At 47.7% G+C, this 24,464-nt stretch overlaps 1 protein-coding gene across 2 annotated transcripts in view; it reads left to right on the top strand.

Annotated features, from left to right (window-relative positions):
- Positions 1–23,760, top strand: part of LOC106574938 (interleukin-1 receptor accessory protein-like 1-B) — a 343,657-nt gene extending 319,897 nt beyond the window's left edge. For both annotated transcript variants that reach the window (XM_045697956.2, XM_045697955.2), the window contains one exon: positions 20,197–23,760. In XM_045697956.2, coding sequence (XP_045553912.1) covers positions 20,197–20,939 — 743 coding nt within the window. In that variant the 3' untranslated portion in view covers positions 20,940–23,760. The remainder of the gene's footprint in view (positions 1–20,196) is intronic.
- The last annotated feature ends 704 nt before the right edge of the window (positions 23,761–24,464 follow it).

The raw sequence follows: 24,464 nt of genomic DNA, 5'->3' as shown, positions 1-24,464 counted from the left end.
ACCAGGCACAACCAGCCACAACTAACCACAACCAGCCACAACTAACCACAACCAGGCACAACCAGCCACAACTAACCACAACCAGCCACAACTAACCACAACCATTCACAACTAACCACAACCAGCCACAACTAACCCCAACCAGCCACAACTAACCACAACCAGCCACAACCAGCCACAACTAACCACAACCAGGCACAACCAGCCACAACCAGCCACAACCTGCCACAACTAACCACAACCAGCCACAACTAACCACAACCAGCCACAACCAGTCACAACTAACCACAACCAGCCACAACAAGCTGGTTGCCACAACCTGACACAACCAGCCACAACTAACCGCAACCAGCCACAACTAACCACAACCAGCCACAACCAGTCACAACTAACCACAACTAACCACAACCAGCCACAACCAGCCACAACCAGCCTCAACTAATCACAACCAGCCACAACCAGCCACAACCTGACACAACCTGCAACAACCAGCCACAACTAACCACAACCAGCCACAACCAGCCACAATCTGACACAACCAGCCACAACTAACCACAACCAGCCACAACTAACCACAACCAGCCACAACCAGCCACAACCAGCCACAACTAACCACAACCAGGCACAACCAGCCACAACCTGCCACAACTAACTGCAACCAGCCACAACTAACCACAACCAGCCACAACCAGCCACAATCTGACCCAACAAGCCACAACCAGCCACAACCAGCCACAACCAGCCACAACTAACCACAACCAGCCACAACCAGCCACAATCTGACCCAACAAGCCACAACCAGCCACAACTAACCACAACCAGCCACAACCAGCCACAATCTGACCCAACAAGCCACAACCAGCCACAACCAGCCACAACTAACCACAACCTGCAACAACCAGCCACAACTAACCACAACCAGCCACAACTAACCACAACCAGCCACAATCTGACACAACCAGCCACAACCTGACACAACCTGCAACAACCAGCCACAACCAGCCACAACTAACTACAACCAGCCACAACCAGCCACAATCTGACCCAACAAGCCACAACCTGACACAACCAGCCACAATCAGCCACAACTAACCACAACTAACCACAACCAGCCACAACCTGCCACAACCAGCCACAACCTGACACAACCAGCCACAACTAACCACAACCAGCCACAACCTGCCACAACCAGCCACAACTTGACACAACCTGCAACAACCAGCCACAACTAACTACAACCAGCCACAACCAGCCACAATCTGACCCAACAAGCCACAACCTGACACAACCAGCCACAATCAGCCACAACTAACCACAACCAGCCACAACCAGCCACAACTAACCACAACCAGCCACAACCAGCCACAACCAGCCTCAACTAACCACAACCAGCCACAACCAACCACAACTAACCACAACCAGCCACAACCAGCCACAACCCGCCACAACCCGCCACAACCTGCCACAACCAGCCACAACTAACCACAACCTGACACAACCAGCCACAACTAACCACAACCAGCCACAACTAACCACAACCAGGCACAACTAACCACAACCAGGCACAACCAGCCACAACTAACCACAACCAGCCACAACTAACCACAACCAGCCACAACTAACCACAACCAGCCACAACTAACCACACCCAGCCACAACCAGCCACAACCAGCCACAACTAACCACAACATGACACAACCAGCCACAACCTGCCACAACCAGCCACAACTAACCACAACATGACACAACCAGCCACAACCAGCCACAACCAGCCACAACCTGCAACAACCAGCCACAACTAACCCCAACTAACCACAACCAGCCACAATCTGACACAACTAACCCCAACTAACCACAACCAGCCACAATCTGACACAACCAGCCACAACCTGACACAACCAGCCACAATCAGCCACAACTAACCACAACTAACCACAACCAGCCACAACCTGACACAACCAGCCACAACTAACCACAACCAGCCACAACCAGCCACAACCAGCCACAACCTGACACAACCAGCCACAACCTGACACAACCAGCCACAACTAACCACAACCAGCCACATCTAACCACAACCAGCCACAACCTGACACATCCAGCCACAACCAGCCACAACTAACCACAACCAGCCACAACTAACCACAACCAGGCACAACTAACCACAACCAGCCACAACCAGCCACAACCCGCCACAACCTGACACAACCAGCCACAACTAACCACAACCCGCCACAACGGGCCACAACCAGCCACAACTAACCACAACCAGGCACAACTAACCACAACCAGCCACAACCTGCCACAACCAGCCACAACCAGCCACAACTAACCACAACCAGCCACAACCAGCCACAACCAGCCACAACTATCCACAACCAGCCACAACTAACCACAACCAGCCACAACCTGACACAACCAGCCACAACTAACCACAACCAGCCACAACCAGCCACAACCAGCCACAACCTGACACAACCAGGCACAACTAACCACAACCAGCCACAACTAACCACAACCAGGCACAACCAGCCACAACTAACCACAACCAGCCACAACTAACCACAACCATTCACAACTAACCACAACCAGCCACAACTAACCCCAACCAGCCACAACTAACCACAACCAGCCACAACCAGCCACAACTAACCACAACCAGGCACAACCAGCCACAACCAGCCACAACCTGCCACAACTAACCGCAACCAGCCACAACTAACCACAACCAGCCACAACCAGTCACAACTAACCACAACCAGCCACAACCAGCTGGTTGCCACAACCTGACACAACCAGCCACAACTAACCGCAACCAGCCACAACTAACCACAACCAGCCACAACCAGTCACAACTAACCACAACCAGCCACAACCAGCTGGTTGCCACAACCTGACACAACCAGCCACAACTAACCACAACTAACCACAACCAGCCACAACCAGCCACAACCAGCCTCAACTAATCACAACCAGCCACAACCAGCCACAACCTGACACAACCTGCAACAACCAGCCACAACTAACCACAACCAGCCACAACCAGCCACAATCTGACACAACCAGCCACAACTAACCACAACCAGCCACAACTAACCACAACCAGCCACAACCAGCCACAACCAGCCACAACTAACCACAACCAGGCACAACCAGCCACAACCAGCCACAACCAGCCACAACCTGCCACAACTAACCGCAACCAGCCACAACTAACCACAACCAGCCACAACCAGCCACAATCTGACCCAACAAGCCACAACCAGCCACAACCAGCCACAACCAGCCACAACTAACCACAACCAGCCACAACCAGCCACAATCTGACCCAACAAGCCACAACCAGCCACAACTAACCACAACCAGCCACAACCAGCCACAATCTGACCCAACAAGCCACAACCAGCCACAACCAGCCACAACCAGCCACAACTAACCACAACCTGCAACAACCAGCCACAACTAACCACAACCAGCCACAACTAACCACAACCAGCCACAATCTGACACAACCAGCCACAACCTGACACAACCTGCAACAACCAGCCACAACCAGCCACAACTAACTACAACCAGCCACAACCAGCCACAATCTGACCCAACAAGCCACAACCTGACACAACCAGCCACAATCAGCCACAACTAACCACAACTAACCACAACCAGCCACAACCTGCCACAACCAGCCACAACCTGACACAACCAGCCACAACTAACCACAACCAGCCACAACCTGCCACAACCAGCCACAACTTGACACAACCTGCAACAACCAGCCACAACTAACTACAACCAGCCACAACCAGCCACAATCTGACCCAACAAGCCACAACCTGACACAACCAGCCACAATCAGCCACAACTAACCACAACTAACCACAACCAGCCACAACTAACCACAACAGGCCACAACCAGCCACAACTAACCACAACCAGCCACAACCAGCCACAACCAGCCACAACTAACCACAACCAGCCACAACTAACCACAACAAGCCACAACCAGCCACAACTAACCACAACCAGCCACAACCAGCCACAACTAACCACAACCAGCCACAACCTGACACAACTAACCACAACCAGCCACAACCTGACACAATCAGCCACAACCTGACACAACCAGCCACAACTAACCACAACCAGCCACAACTAACCACAACCAGCCACAACTAACCACAACCAGCCACAACCTGACACAACTAACCACAACTAACCACAACCAGCCACAACTAACCCCAACCAGGCACAACTAACCACAACCAGCCACAACTATCCACAACCAGGCACAACTAACCACAACCAGCCACAACTAACCACAACCAGCCACAACCAGCCACAACTAACCACAACCAGGTACAACTAACCACAACCAGCCACAACCTGCCACAACCAGCCACAACCAGCCACAACCTGCCACAACCAGCCACAACCAGCCACAACCTGACACAACCAGGCACAACTAACCACAACCAGCCACAACCAGCCACAACCTGACACAACTAACCACAACCAGCCACAACCTGCCACAACCAGCCACAACCAGCCACAACTAACCACAACCAGCCACAACCAGCCACAACTAACCACAACCAGCCACAACTAACCACAACCAGCCACAACCTGACACAACCAGCCACAACTAACCACAACCAGCCACAACCAGCCACAACCAGCCACAACCTGACACAACCAGGCACAACTAACCACAACCAGCCACAACTAACCACAACCAGGCACAACCAGCCACAACTAACCACAACCAGCCACAACTAACCACAACCATTCACAACTAACCACAACCAGCCACAACTAACCCCAACCAGCCACAACTAACCACAACCAGCCACAACCAGCCACAACTAACCACAACCAGGCACAACCAGCCACAACCAGCCACAACCTGCCACAACTAACCACAACCAGCCACAACTAACCACAACCAGCCACAACCAGCCACAACTAACCACAACCAGCCACAACCAGCTGGTTGCCACAACCTGACACAACCAGCCACAACTAACCACAACATGACACAACCAGCCACAACCTGCCACAACCAGCCACAACTAACCACAACATGACACAACCAGCCACAACCAGCCACAACCAGCCACAACCTGCAACAACCAGCCACAACTAACCCCAACTAACCACAACCAGCCACAATCTGACACAACTAACCCCAACTAACCACAACCAGCCACAATCTGACACAACCAGCCACAACCTGACACAACCAGCCACAATCAGCCACAACTAACCACAACTAACCACAACCTGACACAACCAGCCACAACTAACCACAACCAGCCACAACCAGCCACAACCAGCCACAACCTGACACAACCAGCCACAACCTGACACAACCAGCCACAACTAACCACAACCAGCCACATCTAACCACAACCAGCCACAACCTGACACATCCAGCCACAACCAGCCACAACTAACCACAACCAGCCACAACTAACCACAACCAGGCACAACTAACCACAACCTGACACAACCAGCCACAATCAGCCACAACTAACCACAACTAACCACAACCAGCCAAAACTAACCACAACAAGCCACAACCAGCCACAACTAACCACAACCAGCCACAACCAGCCACAACTAACCACAACCAGCCACAACCAGCCACAACTAACCACAACCAGCCACAACCAGCCACAACCAGCCACAACTAACCACAACCAGCCACAACAAGCCACAACTAACCACAACAAGCCACAACCAGCCACAACTAACCACAACCAGCCACAACCAGCCACAACTAACCACAACCAGCCACAACCTGACACAACTAACCACAACCAGCCACAACCTGACACAATCAGCCACAACCTGACACAACCAGCCACAACTAACCACAACCAGCCACAACTAACCACAACCAGCCACAACTAACCCCAACCAGCCACAACTATCCACAACCAGGCACAACTAACCACAACCAGCCACAACTAACCACAACCAGCCACAATCAGCCACAACTAACCACAACCAGGTACAACTAACCACAACCAGCCACAACCTGCCACAACCAGCCACAACCAGCCACAACCTGACACAACTAACCACAACCAGCCACAACCAGCCACAACCTGCCACAACCAGCCACAACTAACAACAACCTGACACAACCAGCCACAACTAACCACAACCAGCCACAACTAACCACAACCAGGCACAACCAGCCACAACTAACCACAACCAGCCACAACTAACCACAACCAGGCACAACCAGCCACAACTAACCACAACCAGCCACAACTAACCACAACCATTCACAACTAACCACAACCAGCCACAACTAACCCCAACCAGCCACAACTAACCACAACCAGCCACAACCAGCCACAACTAACCACAACCAGGCACAACCAGCCACAACCAGCCACAACCTGCCACAACTAACCACAACCAGCCACAACTAACCACAACCAGCCACAACCAGTCACAACTAACCACAACCAGCCACAACAAGCTGGTTGCCACAACCTGACACAACCAGCCACAACTAACCGCAACCAGCCACAACTAACCACAACCAGCCACAACCAGTCACAACTAACCACAACTAACCACAACCAGCCACAACCAGCCACAACCAGCCTCAACTAATCACAACCAGCCACAACCAGCCACAACCTGACACAACCTGCAACAACCAGCCACAACTAACCACAACCAGCCACAACCAGCCACAATCTGACACAACCAGCCACAACTAACCACAACCAGCCACAACTAACCACAACCAGCCACAACCAGCCACAACCAGCCACAACTAACCACAACCAGGCACAACCAGCCACAACCAGCCACAACTAACTGCAACCAGCCACAACTAACCACAACCAGCCACAACCAGCCACAATCTGACCCAACAAGCCACAACCAGCCACAACCAGCCACAACCAGCCACAACTAACCACAACCAGCCACAACCAGCCACAATCTGACCCAACAAGCCACAACCAGCCACAACTAACCACAACCAGCCACAACCAGCCACAATCTGACCCAACAAGCCACAACCAGCCACAACCAGCCACAACTAACCACAACCTGCAACAACCAGCCACAACTAACCACAACCAGCCACAACTAACCACAACCAGCCACAATCTGACACAACCAGCCACAACCTGACACAACCTGCAACAACCAGCCACAACCAGCCACAACTAACTACAACCAGCCACAACCAGCCACAATCTGACCCAACAAGCCACAACCTGACACAACCAGCCACAATCAGCCACAACTAACCACAACTAACCACAACCAGCCACAACCTGCCACAACCAGCCACAACCTGACACAACCAGCCACAACTAACCACAACCAGCCACAACCTGCCACAACCAGCCACAACTTGACACAACCTGCAACAACCAGCCACAACTAACTACAACCAGCCACAACCAGCCACAATCTGACCCAACAAGCCACAACCTGACACAACCAGCCACAATCAGCCACAACTAACCACAACCAGCCACAACCAGCCACAACTAACCACAACCAGCCACAACCAGCCACAACCAGCCTCAACTAACCACAACCAGCCACAACCAACCACAACTAACCACAACCAGCCACAACCAGCCACAACCCGCCACAACCCGCCACAACCTGCCACAACCAGCCACAACTAACCACAACCTGACACAACCAGCCACAACTAACCACAACCAGCCACAACTAACCACAACCAGGCACAACTAACCACAACCAGGCACAACCAGCCACAACTAACCACAACCAGCCACAAATAACCACAACCAGCCACAACTAACCACAACCAGCCACAACTAACCACACCCAGCCACAACCAGCCACAACCAGCCACAACTAACCACAACATGACACAACCAGCCACAACCTGCCACAACCAGCCACAACTAACCACAACATGACACAACCAGCCACAACCAGCCACAACCAGCCACAACCTGCAACAACCAGCCACAACTAACCCCAACTAACCACAACCAGCCACAATCTGACACAACTAACCCCAACTAACCACAACCAGCCACAATCTGACACAACCAGCCACAACCTGACACAACCAGCCACAATCAGCCACAACTAACCACAACTAACCACAACCGCCCCCTGACACAACCAGCCACAACTAACCACAACCAGCCACAACCAGCCACAACCAGCCACAACCTGACACAACCAGCCACAACCTGACACAACCAGCCACAACTAACCACAACCAGCCACATCTAACCACAACCAGCCACAACCTGACACATCCAGCCACAACCAGCCACAACTAACCACAACCAGCCACAACTAACCACAACCAGGCACAACTAACCACAACCAGCCACAACCAGCCACAACCCGCCACAACCTGACACAACCAGCCACAACTAACCACAACCCGCCACAACGGGCCACAACCAGCCACAACTAACCACAACCAGGCACAACTAACCACAACCAGCCACAACCTGCCACAACCAGCCACAACCAGCCACAACTAACCACAACCAGCCACAACCAGCCACAACCAGCCACAACTATCCACAACCAGCCACAACTAACCACAACCAGCCACAACCTGACACAACCAGCCACAACTAACCACAACCAGCCACAACCAGCCACAACCAGCCACAACCTGACACAACCAGGCACAACTAACCACAACCAGCCACAACTAACCACAACCAGGCACAACCAGCCACAACTAACCACAACCAGCCACAACTAACCACAACCATTCACAACTAACCACAACCAGCCACAACTAACCCCAACCAGCCACAACTAACCACAACCAGCCACAACCAGCCACAACTAACCACAACCAGGCACAACCAGCCACAACCAGCCACAACCTGCCACAACTAACCGCAACCAGCCACAACTAACCACAACCAGCCACAACCAGTCACAACTAACCACAACCAGCCACAACCAGCTGGTTGCCACAACCTGACACAACCAGCCACAACTAACCGCAACCAGCCACAACTAACCACAACCAGCCACAACCAGTCACAACTAACCACAACCAGCCACAACCAGCTGGTTGCCACAACCTGACACAACCAGCCACAACTAACCACAACTAACCACAACCAGCCACAACCAGCCACAACCAGCCTCAACTAATCACAACCAGCCACAACCAGCCACAACCTGACACAACCTGCAACAACCAGCCACAACTAACCACAACCAGCCACAACCAGCCACAATCTGACACAACCAGCCACAACTAACCACAACCAGCCACAACTAACCACAACCAGCCACAACCAGCCACAACCAGCCACAACTAACCACAACCAGGCACAACCAGCCACAACCAGCCACAACCAGCCACAACCTGCCACAACTAACCGCAACCAGCCACAACTAACCACAACCAGCCACAACCAGCCACAATCTGACCCAACAAGCCACAACCAGCCACAACCAGCCACAACCAGCCACAACTAACCACAACCAGCCACAACCAGCCACAATCTGACCCAACAAGCCACAACCAGCCACAACTAACCACAACCAGCCACAACCAGCCACAATCTGACCCAACAAGCCACAACCAGCCACAACCAGCCACAACCAGCCACAACTAACCACAACCTGCAACAACCAGCCACAACTAACCACAACCAGCCACAACTAACCACAACCAGCCACAATCTGACACAACCAGCCACAACCTGACACAACCTGCAACAACCAGCCACAACCAGCCACAACTAACTACAACCAGCCACAACCAGCCACAATCTGACCCAACAAGCCACAACCTGACACAACCAGCCACAATCAGCCACAACTAACCACAACTAACCACAACCAGCCACAACCTGCCACAACCAGCCACAACCTGACACAACCAGCCACAACTAACCACAACCAGCCACAACCTGCCACAACCAGCCACAACTTGACACAACCTGCAACAACCAGCCACAACTAACTACAACCAGCCACAACCAGCCACAATCTGACCCAACAAGCCACAACCTGACACAACCAGCCACAATCAGCCACAACTAACCACAACTAACCACAACCAGCCACAACTAACCACAACAAGCCACAACCAGCCACAACTAACCACAACCAGCCACAACTAACCACAACCAGCCACAACCAGCCACAACTAACCACAACAAGCCACAACCAGCCACAACTAACCACAACCAGCCACAACCAGCCACAACTAACCACAACCAGCCACAACCTGACACAACTAACCACAACCAGCCACAACCTGACACAATCAGCCACAACCTGACACAACCAGCCACAACTAACCACAACCAGCCACAACTAACCACAACCAGCCACAACTAACCACAACCAGCCACAACCTGACACAACTAACCACAACTAACCACAACCAGCCACAACTAACCCCAACCAGGCACAACTAACCACAACCAGCCACAACTATCCACAACCAGGCACAACTAACCACAACCAGCCACAACTAACCACAACCAGCCACAACCAGCCACAACTAACCACAACCAGGTACAACTAACCACAACCAGCCACAACCTGCCACAACCAGCCACAACCAGCCACAACCTGCCACAACCAGCCACAACCAGCCACAACCTGACACAACCAGGCACAACTAACCACAACCAGCCACAACCAGCCACAACCTGACACAACTAACCACAACCAGCCACAACCTGCCACAACCAGCCACAACCAGCCACAACTAACCACAACCAGCCACAACCAGCCACAACTATCCACAACCAGCCACAACTAACCACAACCAGCCACAACCTGACACAACCAGCCACAACTAACCACAACCAGCCACAACCAGCCACAACCAGCCACAACCTGACACAACCAGGCACAACTAACCACAACCAGCCACAACTAACCACAACCAGGCACAACCAGCCACAACTAACCACAACCAGCCACAACTAACCACAACCATTCACAACTAACCACAACCAGCCACAACTAACCCCAACCAGCCACAACTAACCACAACCAGCCACAACCAGCCACAACTAACCACAACCAGGCACAACCAGCCACAACCAGCCACAACCTGCCACAACTAACCGCAACCAGCCACAACTAACCACAACCAGCCACAACCAGTCACAACTAACCACAACCAGCCACAACCAGCTGGTTGCCACAACCTGACACAACCAGCCACAACTAACCGCAACCAGCCACAACTAACCACAACCAGCCACAACCAGTCACAACTAACCACAACCAGCCACAACCAGCTGGTTGCCACAACCTGACACAACCAGCCACAACTAACCACAACTAACCACAACCAGCCACAACCAGCCACAACCAGCCTCAACTAATCACAACCAGCCACAACCAGCCACAACCTGACACAACCTGCAACAACCAGCCACAACTAACCACAACCAGCCACAACCAGCCACAATCTGACATAACCAGCCACAACTAACCACAACCAGCCACAACTAACCACAACCAGCCACAACCAGCCACAACTAACCACAACCAGGCACAACCAGCCACAACCAGCCACAACCAGCCACAACCTGCCACAACTAACCGCAACCAGCCACAACTAACCACAACCAGCCACAACCAGCCACAATCTGACCCAACAAGCCACAACCAGCCACAACCAGCCACAACCAGCCACAACTAACCACAACCAGCCACAACCAGCCACAATCTGACCCAACAAGCCACAACCAGCCACAACTAACCACAACCAGCCACAACCAGCCACAATCTGACCCAACAAGCCACAACCAGCCACAACCAGCCACAACCAGCCACAACTAACCACAACCTGCAACAACCAGCCACAACTAACCACAACCAGCCACAACTAACCACAACCAGCCACAATCTGACACAACCAGCCACAACCTGACACAACCTGCAACAACCAGCCACAACCAGCCACAACTAACTACAACCAGCCACAACCAGCCACAATCTGACCCAACAAGCCACAACCTGACACAACCAGCCACAATCAGCCACAACTAACCACAACTAACCACAACCAGCCACAACCTGCCACAACCAGCCACAACCTGACACAACCAGCCACAACTAACCACAACCAGCCACAACCTGCCACAACCAGCCACAACTTGACACAACCTGCAACAACCAGCCACAACTAACTACAACCAGCCACAACCAGCCACAATCTGACCCAACAAGCCACAACCTGACACAACCAGCCACAATCAGCCACAACTAACCACAACTAACCACAACCAGCCACAACTAACCACAACAAGCCACAACCAGCCACAACTAACCACAACCAGCCACAACTAACCACAACCAGCCACAACCAGCCACAACTAACCACAACAAGCCACAACCAGCCACAACTAACCACAACCAGCCACAACCAGCCACAACTAACCACAACCAGCCACAACCTGACACAACTAACCACAACCAGCCACAACCTGACACAATCAGCCACAACCTGACACAACCAGCCACAACTAACCACAACCAGCCACAACTAACCACAACCAGCCACAACTAACCACAACCAGCCACAACCTGACACAACTAACCACAACTAACCACAACCAGCCACAACTAACCCCAACCAGGCACAACTAACCACAACCAGCCACAACTATCCACAACCAGGCACAACTAACCACAACCAGCCACAACTAACCACAACCAGCCACAACCAGCCACAACTAACCACAACCAGGTACAACTAACCACAACCAGCCACAACCTGCCACAACCAGCCACAACCAGCCACAACCTGCCACAACCAGCCACAACCAGCCACAACCTGACACAACCAGGCACAACTAACCACAACCAGCCACAACCAGCCACAACCTGACACAACTAACCACAACCAGCCACAACCAGCCACAACCTGCCACAACCAGCCACAACCTGCCACAACCAGCCACAACTAACCACAACCAGCCATAACCTGTCACAAGCAGCCACAACTAACCACACCCAGCCTCACCCAGCCACAACCAGCCACACCAACTGTGCTACTCTAAAAAGACCATCAGAGAGGAAAGAGGCTTAGAGAGAGACAGAGAGACAGAGAGAGACAGAGAGAGACACAGAGGCAGAGAGAGAGGCAGGAGAGAGACGAGAGAGACGAGAGAGGGCAGAGAGAAGCAGAGACAGACAGACAGAGAAGCAGAGAGAGGCAGAGACAGAGAAGCAGAGAGACAGAGAGAGAAGCAGAGAGAGACAGAGAGACAGAGAGAGAGACAGAGAGAGACGAGAGAGAGACAGAGACAGGCAGAGAGCAGAGAGAGGGAGAGCAGAGAGAGAGACAGAGAGCAGAGAGCACGAGACGAGAAGCAGAGATAGGATTGCAGAGGCAGAGAAGCAGAGAGTGACAGGCAGAGAGCAGAGAAGCAGAGAGATAGAGAGGCAGAGAAGCAGAGAAGCAGAGAGAGACAGAAGCAGAGAGAGAGAGGGGGCAGAGAAGCAGATAGAGACAGAGAAGCAGAGAACCAGAGACAGAGAAGCAGAGAGAGAAAGAGGCAGAGAAGCAGAGAAGCAGAGAGAGAGATAGTAGAGGGTGGAAAGGGGTCTTGTGTTTGCCAGCGTTAAAGTCCAATTACAGAGAACATCCGGACTGACTTATCATAGTGAGTTGATGAGAGGGATTTGTTCTCTATGCTCCTGCTAATCAGCCTGCTCTCTTGCTCTCCTCTATCCCCAGGGGCTCAGCTGAGCATAAGGCATAAAAGAGAAAAGCTCTTTTGAGTTTTAACCTCCCCAAGGGTTGGAGGGAGACAAGAAGGAGAGATACGGAGGGCAAGGGAGATGTAGAGGGGTGCACAATGAGTTGGAGTGAGTGAGAGGGAGTGAGAGGGAGAAAGGGAGATGGAGAGAGGGAGAGGGAGGGAGAGGGAGGGAGAGAGAGAAAGAGTGAGAGAGAGAGCTAGAGAGAGAGAGAGAGAGAGAGAGAGAGAGAGAGAGAGAGAGAGAGAGATGGCCAGCCTTGTTGGCTCAGAGAGCAGCACCTCTCACAGTAGGGGCTCTTTGATTAGAAAGGGAAGCTTAGTTAATCCTGTCAACCTGTAGTGGAAGAGTCTTTGTTTCTGACAGGACCCCAGCAGCCTCACTAACAGCAGGCTTTAGCAGTCTCTGCTCTTCTGGCATGTAGGGCACACGCACAATGGCTACATTTGGCTCTATGATTTATACTGTTACACATGAGAAACACTGTGTTTAGAAAGGGCAGCTTGTATAGTGTGTTTCCCTACACACACACACACACACAAACACATAGTAGACATACACACACACACACACACACACACACACACACAAACAAGACACTAGCTCTCGCTCTCTCTCTCTCTCTCTCTCTCTCTCTCTCTCTCACACACACACACACACACACAAACACACACACCTACCCACAGATCAATTTCTCTCATATTGTTATCACTATGAAGTTATTGTGACTCAGTAGGTCTCTAATAGCCATTAGATCAGCAGTTTAGAACATACAGTTTAACAAGGCTGTGGGGTCTGATAGGTCAACATATTGTCTGATGTCAGTGTGTTTATGGGGTCTGATAGGTCAACATATTGTCTGATGTCAGTGTGTTTATGGGGTCTGATAGGTCAACATATTGTCTGATGTCAGTGTGTTTATGGGGTCTGATAGGTCAACATATTGTCTGATGTCAGTGTGTTTATGGGGTCTGATAGGTCAACATATTGTCTGATGTTAGTGTGTTTAACAAGGCTGTGGGGTCTGATAGGTCAACATATTGTCTGATGTCAGTGTGTTTATGGGGTCTGATAGGTCAACATATTGTCTGATGTCAGTGTGTTTATGGGGTCTGATAGGTCAACATATTGTCTGATGTCAGTGTGTTTATGGGGTCTGATAGGTCAACATATTGTCTGATGTCAGTGTGTTTATGGGGTCTGATAGGTCAACATATTGTCTGATGTCAGTGTGTTTATGGGGTCTGATAGGTCAACGTATTGTCTGATGTCAGTGTGTTTATGGGGTCTGATAGGTCAACATATTGTCTGATGTCAGTGTGTTTATGGGGTCTGATAGGTCAACATATTGTCTGATGTCAGTGTGTTTATGGGGTCTGATAGGTCAACATATTGTCTGATGTCAGTGTGTTTATGGGGTCTGATAGGTCAACATATTGTCTGATGTCAGTGTGTTTATGGGGTCTGATAGGTCAACGTATTGTCTGATGTCAGTGTGTTTATGGGGTCTGATAGGTCAACGTATTGTCTGATGTCAGTGTGTTTATGGGGTCTGATAGGTCAACGTATTGTCTGATGTCAGTGTGTTTAACAAGGCTGTGGGGTCTGATAGGTCAACGTATTGTCTGATGTCAGTGTGTTTATGGGGTCTGATAGGTCAACATATTGTCTGATGTCAGTGTGTTTATGGGGTCTGATAGGTCAACGTATTGTCTGATGTCAGTGTGTTTATGGGGTCTGATAGGTCAACATATTGTCTGATGTCAGTGTGTTTATGGGGTCTGATAGGTCAACATATTGTCTGATGTCAGTGTGTTTATGGGGTCTGATAGGTCAACATATTGTCTGATGTCAGTGTGTTTATGGGGTCTGATAGGTCAACATATTGTCTGATGTCAGTGTGTTTATGGGGTCTGATAGGTCAACATATTGTCTGATGTTAGTGTGTTAATGGGGTCTGATAGGTCAACATATTGTCTGATGTCAGTGTGTTTATGGGGTCTGATAGGTCAACATATTGTCTGATGTCAGTGTGTTTATGGGGTCTGATAGGTCAACATATTGTCTGATGTCAGTGTGTTTATGGGGTCTGATAGGTCAACATATTGTCTGATGTCAGTGTGTTTATGGGGTCTGATAGGTCAACATATTGTCTGATGTCAGTGTGTTTATGGGGTCTGATAGGTCAACATATTGTCTGATGTCAGTGTGTTTATGGGGTCTGATAGGTCAACATATTGTCTGATGTCAGTGTGTTTATGGGGTCTGATAGGTCAACATATTGTCTGATGTCAGTGTGTTTATGGGGTCTGATAGGTCAACATATTGTCTGATGTCAGTGTGTTTATGGGGTCTGATAGGTCAACGTATTGTCTGATGTCAGTGTGTTTATGGGGTCTGATAGGTCAACGTATTGTCTGATGTCAGTGTGTTTATGGGGTCTGATAGGTCAACGTATTGTCTGATGTCAGTGTGTTTATGGGGTCTGATAGGTCAACATATTGTCTGATGTCAGTGTGTTTATGGGGTCTGATAGGTCAACATATTGTCTGATGTCAGTGTGTTTATGGGGTCTGATAGGTCAACATATTGTCTGATGTCAGTGTGTTTATGGGGTCTGATAGGTCAACATATTGTCTGATGTCAGTGTGTTTATGGGGTCTGATAGGTCAACATATTGTCTGATGTCAGTGTGTTTATGGGGTCTGATAGGTCAACATATTGTCTGATGTCAGTGTGTTTATGGGGTCTGATAGGTCAACATATTGTCTGATGTCAGTGTGTTTATGGGGTCTGATAGGTCAACATATTGTCTGATGTCAGTGTGTTTATGGGGTCTGATAGGTCAACATATTGTCTGATGTCAGTGTGTTTACAAGGCTGGGGGTCTGATAGGTCAACATATTGTCTGATGTCAGTGTGTTTATGGGGTCTGATAGGTCAACATATTGTCTGATGTCAGTGTGTTTATGGGGTCTGATAGGTCAACATATTGTCTGATGTCAGTGTGTTTATGGGGTCTGATAGGTCAACATATTGTCTGATGTCAGTGTGTTTATGGGGTCTGATAGGTCAACATATTGTCTGATGTCAGTGTGTTTATGGGGTCTGATAGGTCAACATATTGTCTGATGTCAGTGTGTTTATGGGGTCTGATAGGTCAACATATTGTCTGATGTCAGTGTGTTTATGGGGTCTGATAGGTCAACATATTGTCTGATGTCAGTGTGTTTATGGGGTCTGATAGGTCAACATATTGTCTGATGTCAGTGTGTTTATGGGGTCTGATAGGTCAACATATTGTCTGATGTCAGTGTGTTTATGGGGTCTGATAGGTCAACGTATTGTCTGATGTCAGTGTGTTTATGGGGTCTGATAGGTCAACGTATTGTCTGATGTCAGTGTGTTTATGGGGTCTGATAGGTCAACGTATTGTCTGATGTCAGTGTGTTTAACAAGGCTGTGGGGTCTGATAGGTCAACGTATTGTCTGATGTCAGTGTGTTTATGGGGTCTGATAGGTCAACATATTGTCTGATGTCAGTGTGTTTATGGGGTCTGATAGGTCAACGTATTGTCTGATGTCAGTGTGTTTATGGGGTCTGATAGGTCAACATATTGTCTGATGTCAGTGTGTTTATGGGGTCTGATAGGTCAACATATTGTCTGATGTCAGTGTGTTTATGGGGTCTGATAGGTCAACATATTGTCTGATGTCAGTGTGTTTATGGGGTCTGATAGGTCAACATATTGTCTGATGTCAGTGTGTTTATGGGGTCTGATAGGTCAACATATTGTCTGATGTTAGTGTGTTAATGGGGTCTGATAGGTCAACATATTGTCTGATGTCAGTGTGTTTATGGGGTCTGATAGGTCAACATATTGTCTGATGTCAGTGTGTTTATGGGGTCTGATAGGTCAACATATTGTCTGATGTCAGTGTGTTTATGGGGTCTGATAGGTCAACATATTGTCTGATGTCAGTGTGTTTATGGGGTCTGATAGGTCAACATATTGTCTGATGTCAGTGTGTTTATGGGGTCTGATAGGTCAACATATTGTCTGATGTCAGTGTGTTTATGGGGTCTGATAGGTCAACATATTGTCTGATGTCAGTGTGTTTATGGGGTCTGATAGGTCAACATATTGTCTGATGTCAGTGTGTTTATGGGGTCTGATAGGTCAACATATTGTCTGATGTCAGTGTGTTTATGGGGTCTGATAGGTCAACGTATTGTCTGATGTCAGTGTGTTTATGGGGTCTGATAGGTCAACGTATTGTCTGATGTCAGTGTGTTTATGGGGTCTGATAGGTCAACGTATTGTCTGATGTCAGTGTGTTTATGGGGTCTGATAGGTCAACATATTGTCTGATGTCAGTGTGTTTATGGGGTCTGATAGGTCAACATATTGTCTGATGTCAGTGTGTTTATGGGGTCTGATAGGTCAACATATTGTCTGATGTCAGTGTGTTTATGGGGTCTGATAGGTCAACATATTGTCTGATGTCAGTGTGTTTATGGGGTCTGATAGGTCAACATATTGTCTGATGTCAGTGTGTTTATGGGGTCTGATAGGTCAACATATTGTCTGATGTCAGTGTGTTTAACAAGGCGGTGGGGTCTGATAGGTCAACATATTGTCTGATGTCAGTGTGTTTATGGGGTCTGATAGGTCAACATATTGTCTGATGTCAGTGTGTTTATGGGGTCTGATAGGTCAACATATTGTCTGATGTCAGTGTGTTTATGGGGTCTGATAGGTCAACATATTGTCTGATGTCAGTGTGTTTATGGGGTCTGATAGGTCAACGTATTGTCTGATGTCAGTGTGTTTATGGGGTCTGATAGGTCAACGTATTGTCTGATGTCAGTGTGTTTATGGGGTCTGATAGGTCAACATATTGTCTGATGTCAGTGTGTTTATGGGGTCTGATAGGTCAACATATTGTCTGATGTCAGTGTGTTTATGGGGTCTGATAGGTCAACATATTGTCTGATGTCAGTGTGTTTATGGGGTCTGATAGGTCAACATATTGTCTGATGTCAGTGTGTTTATGGGGTCTGATAGGTCAACATATTGTCTGATGTCAGTGTGTTTATGGGGTCTGATAGGTCAACGTATTGTCTGATGTCAGTGTGTTTATGGGGTCTGATAGGTCAACGTATTGTCTGATGTCAGTGTGTTTATGGGGTCTGATAGGTCAACGTATTGTCTGATGTCAGTGTGTTTATGGGGTCTGATAGGTCAACATATTGTCTGATGTCAGTGTGTTTATGGGGTCTGATAGGTCAACATATTGTCTGATGTCAGTGTGTTTATGGGGTCTGATAGGTCAACATATTGTCTGATGTCAGTGTGTTTATGGGGTCTGATAGGTCAACATATTGTCTGATGTCAGTGTGTTTATGGGGTCTGATAGGTCAACATATTGTCTGATGTCAGTGTGTTTAACAAGGCTGTGGGGTCTGATAGGTCAACATATTGTCTGATGTCAGTGTGTTTATGGGGTCTGATAGGTCAACGTATTGTCTGATGTCAGTGTGTTTATGGGGTCTGATAGGTCAACGTATTGTCTGATGTCAGTGTGTTTATGGGGTCTGATAGGTCAACGTATTGTCTGATGTCAGTGTGTTTATGGGGTCTGATAGGTCAACGTATTGTCTGATGTCAGTGTGTTTATGGGGTCTGATAGGTCAACGTATTGTCTGATGTCAGTGTGTTTATGGGGTCTGATAGGTCAACGTATTGTCTGATGTCAGTGTGTTTATGGGGTCTGATAGGTCAACGTATTGTCTGATGTCAGTGTGTTTATGGGGTCTGATAGGTCAACGTATTGTCTGATGTCAGTGTGTTTATGGGGTCTGATAGGTCAACGTATTGTCTGATGTCAGTGTGTTTATGGGGTCTGATAGGTCAACGTATTGTCTGATGTCAGTGTGTTTATGGGGTCTGATAGGTCAACATATTGTCTGATGTCAGTGTGTTTATGGGGTCTGATAGGTCAACATATTGTCTGATGTTAGTGTGTTTTGTGTTTGTTGACTTATTTCTCATTCTCTCTGTTTTTCTCAATATAGATTTTTTTAAATGTTAAATGCATGCTCTATATCCTGTTATGATGCATTAGATTTATACACTTCCATTTAAATATCCTATTTAGCTAGTCAAACTAAATAAAAGACAATAGCAGGCAGCATCAACCAGTGGATGATAGACCATGTTTTACATACTATACATACAGACTAGAATATATATATATATGATATATTTATATTTAGCTGTGTTATTATTTCATACTGTAACTTCCTTCATATCTTTCTTGCCTCTTTCTTTTTCTCTCGCTCTCCTTCCCTCCTCTCTCTCTCTGTATCCCTCTCCTTCCCTCCCCCCTCTCTCTGTATCCCTCTCCTTCCCTCCCCCCTCTCTCTGTATGCCTCTCCTTCCCTCTCTCCAGCCTATATCGAGGACGTGGCGCGCTGTGTTGACCAATCCAAGCGCCTCATCATCGTCATGACACCCAATTATGTGGTGCGGCGGGGTTGGAGCATCTTCGAGCTGGAGACCCGCCTCCGGAACATGCTGGTCACCGGGGAGATCAAGGTGATTCTGATTGAGTGTGCCGAGCTGCATGGCATCATGAACTACCAGGAAGTGGAAGCGCTCAAACACACCATCAAGATGCTGACCGTCATCAAGTGGCGTGGCCCCAAGAGCAACAAGCTCAGCTCCAACTTCTGGAAACACTTGCAGTACGAGATGCCCTTCAAGCACATGGAGCCCATCATCAGCAACGAGCAGGTGCTGGACGTCAGCGAGCAGGGCCCTTTTGGCGAGCTCCAGACCGTCTCCGCCATCTCCATGGCAGCCGCCACCTCCACCGCCATGGCCACGGCGCACCCGGACTTGCGGAGCACCTTCCACAACTCCACTGTCAACTACCACACCCAGATGAGGCAGCAGAAACATTACTACCGCAGCTACGAGTACGACATGGCCCCTGGCAGCAGCCTGCCTCCCCTCTCCACCCTGGGTGACCAGCACACCTACTGCAACATCCCTATGACTCTGATCAACGGACAGAGGCCCCACGGCCAGGCCAGGACACCCAGAGAACAGAGCATCGAGGAGGCACACGCCAATAACGCCATGTTACCGCTGCTGCCACGCGAGACCAGTATATCCAGTGTCATCTGGTGACAGCACCAGGCTGGCATAGGGACAGATGGGATATATTGTATGTAGAGGGAGAACTAGCTGGCAGAGTGTGTGGTGATGGTGGTGGAGGGGGTGTTGCTACGGAGACCATTAGTGGACTAGAGACTGCTGCTGTGGAATTTGCACCAGGATTCACAGGGGGAAATCACCAACACAGGACAAGTCATTCTGTCAGACTAAGACGACATTTGTTTGACAAGGACTAAGGAGGATTTGGCGTGAAAAGGAGAACCCGTTTGGTTTGAAATGCCTGTACACACAGACACCATGCCGATGTTCATTTACCCAGAAACTCAAGGAATACAGGGTCTTGTATATATATTTTATATTTCTTTATAGCGTCAGTATTTTTCTGTTGTTTTTCTTTGACCTTTCATTCACCAGTTTTTATCATCAAATTTCTACGTTTGTTTGGATTTATGGTTTGAATTTTTTTGTATTTGGGTATGAAAGTGAAACGATGGTCTTTGAGGTCTATTGGCTGATCTGTTGTAATTTTGATCTTGACTTTTAGTGTAACTGGTGTAGTTTGAACGCTCTTTGTTTTTTAACAGTTATGGCATTGTAGCGGGAAAGTTTTGATGTTTCATTCGAAAGAAAATGTCCTTTTTTGTTGTCCTGGTTACATAGATGGAATCTTCTTTTATTTGGGACTCTTATTAAACACAACTAGATTATGCAACAGATGAAGAGGCCTGGGAGTATGCAAGATATGAATAGATGAACCAACCCACCAGGACACCATAGAGACTGGTGCTAGACTTGGTGTGCAAGTTTTGCAGCTTTCGCAAACATAGTGACATGCTCTTTTCAAAAGACAGCCTTTCTGTTCAGCTTAACAGAGACATATATCGCCCTAAGAACAACTATGTGTATTATTTTATGAGAAAGTATATTTTTGTAACAAAAATATTTGCTTGGAAGTACATACTTATTCACATTTCATCCCACTAATGACAGAAATAGAGTAACATGCATTCTGTTTTCTACATTATTTTGCTATGCAGTTCCCTAATTGCATAGCAGACAAAGTGGATGTTTGAATCCTTCACTAAATGTCTTATCTTAGTGGAAAGATGAAAAAATATAAAATAATTTGAGATGTTTTCATCAAGTCCTAATATCATTGTTGGGTGGGGGGGCAATGTATATTTGTGTTTTGAAGACTTTTCCATAACAGAGGAGTGTGCATAGTAACTAGATGTATTCAACCTATGATATATGTCAATGTATTTAAAAAGAAGAAACACTGTTCACACTCGAAAACGTTCATCAAAGCAGATTCGTGAAAAGTATCTTCATTTCCCCACCGCACATGAATACCAGATAACCTCGATGTAGTGCCTCCCTGATTTCTATGGAGAAGGACAGCAGCCATTTTGAAAAGACGACACACTGAACACAGTTGACTTCCAAGATATGTTCAGAGTGTTGTTGTCATATGTTCCTAGAAGAAGAAATGTTTAGCATATCATGTGACAGTCTGTCAAACGGACCAAAATACAGGAGCAAATCATGGAGTTCGACCCAAGAGAAATGTATCTCCACACATAGTGACAAATAAATGCTCATCCATTTTGATTCCTCTGAAATTCAATTTAAACCCATTCAAATATCCAATGGTCCGTAGTGGTACGGGAAAAGTCAAGATTATCCTCATTATTTTTCAAGCAAGTGAGACCAAAGCTAAAATTGTGCTTGTGAAGAAAAAAGATCTGAAATCCACACCACATGATCCACATTAGGGCTTGTTTTAGGGCTTTACCAGTTTCAGATTGGCCAAAATATGATGTCATGAAGTCCCATTAAGCAACAATAAGAGCTACTCAAAGACCCCAACGTTGTTCTTTTACCAGGACTTGATAAAGCCTGGTTGGGAGGCGCTTTAGTGGGGAGAGTAGGCCTGTGTTGGGTCGGTCCTGACCCAACGCATGTCCCTATAACATTGCCATGGTTACACTGATGTAAACAGTCTCCAAGGAAACCTAAGAAAGAAAGTGAGAGACTGTGCTCTCATACAATCCACAATCATTTCATACATAGTTCTTGTGAGGCTAACCCTATGAAGTAAGACACGATCATTTACGGGATCCGACACGGGTGTTCGATATACTGTAATATCTGATATCGTAACGTTGTTTTATTGATACTTCATAGTGCTAGCAGCTACTAAACAGAAACAGTGAGGTAGTGTATTCAGTCCCTTGTAGTGCCACACATTATGCAAAGTATTAACCTATACACAATGAGTAAACTCTGTAAGAGATGTCTATGTCCCCCTCGGTCTGCAAAAATGATTGGTTTTTCAATTTCCGTTTGGTTTAACTTTTTTCTTCAATGTACTGTACTCAGTTGGCTGCTTGGTATATCACTGAGAAGAACGTCAATTTCCAACTGTCATACCTGCCTGACCCAACAGAAAACACAGTAACGTTTGATACATTCGAGACAGAGCTCCTTTAAGGTGTGGATTTCCTGTATTCTATGACATTGTGTATATAAATCAAAAATGATAATAAGATGAAGACAATCTAGCCACATTCATAAAAAAATACGTTTGCATTTTCAGAGTGAGTGGCAAACTTGTTTTATGAACCTTTCTGGTAATCATAATAATGATATTAATGATGATCATAATTAATAATATATAGCACAGAATTATTCCAGGCACTTTCACAATTTTGAGACAAGATTACGGTTCTGTTGTCTCTCCTGTTTCTGATTCATTTCGTTTTTTATTATGTACCTGCAATGTTAGTTAAAGAGATACTATTATTATTAATAATAAAAACACATTTAATAATTGTTCTTTAGACCTCTCTACTTGCATCTTGACACGTACAGGCTTGTTATGATGGGACACCAAATCAAATGCTGATTGCAATCGATGATTTTCATTTAAAGTAACTTCACGGTGAAAAGCTCACTTTTAATATTCTGTTAACTCATATCCAATTAATTTTGTTGACTTGGATACTCGTATTTGTGGCCAAAGCATAAATTGGAGGGGGAAAAAAGCACTTCAAAAACCCCACCTCAAACTTGTATCTCAAATAGACCATTTAAAAAACGCTTGCTATTTCCTCATAGAGCATGATGTCATCTCCCTGAGGAAGAGCTGGCTAATCAGCGGTCTAGAGGAGGGTGAGCTGGCCAATCCGCGTTCTACTTGCATGAATATGTTTAATGACCGATATATACTCACACCATTCCACCATTCTGTTGTTGGGGTACACAACACAAAAAAAGATGCTTTTTAACATATTCAATTAAAACATTTTGGAAGGAAAACTATTTAATTCTAGGTCATATTTAATTGAAATGTGGAAACACTGGGCAGTTAATGAATCACTTATGATGTAGTTATGATGTAGTTCCTCTCCCATTACACATTAATAACCATATTACAATGTCCTAACTCACATAATGAGATTTCATATTGATTACATAAGCTTCTGCTAAATTCCTACTCCACTCTCCACTCCATGTTGCAGGAAAACACTGTAA

This window comes from Salmo salar, chromosome 16, assembly GCF_965601325.2.
Source record: "Salmo salar chromosome 16, fSalSal1, whole genome shotgun sequence".
Classification (NCBI taxonomy): domain Eukaryota; kingdom Metazoa; phylum Chordata; class Actinopteri; order Salmoniformes; family Salmonidae; genus Salmo; species Salmo salar.
This window is presented reverse-complemented; position numbering and strand designations above follow the sequence as displayed.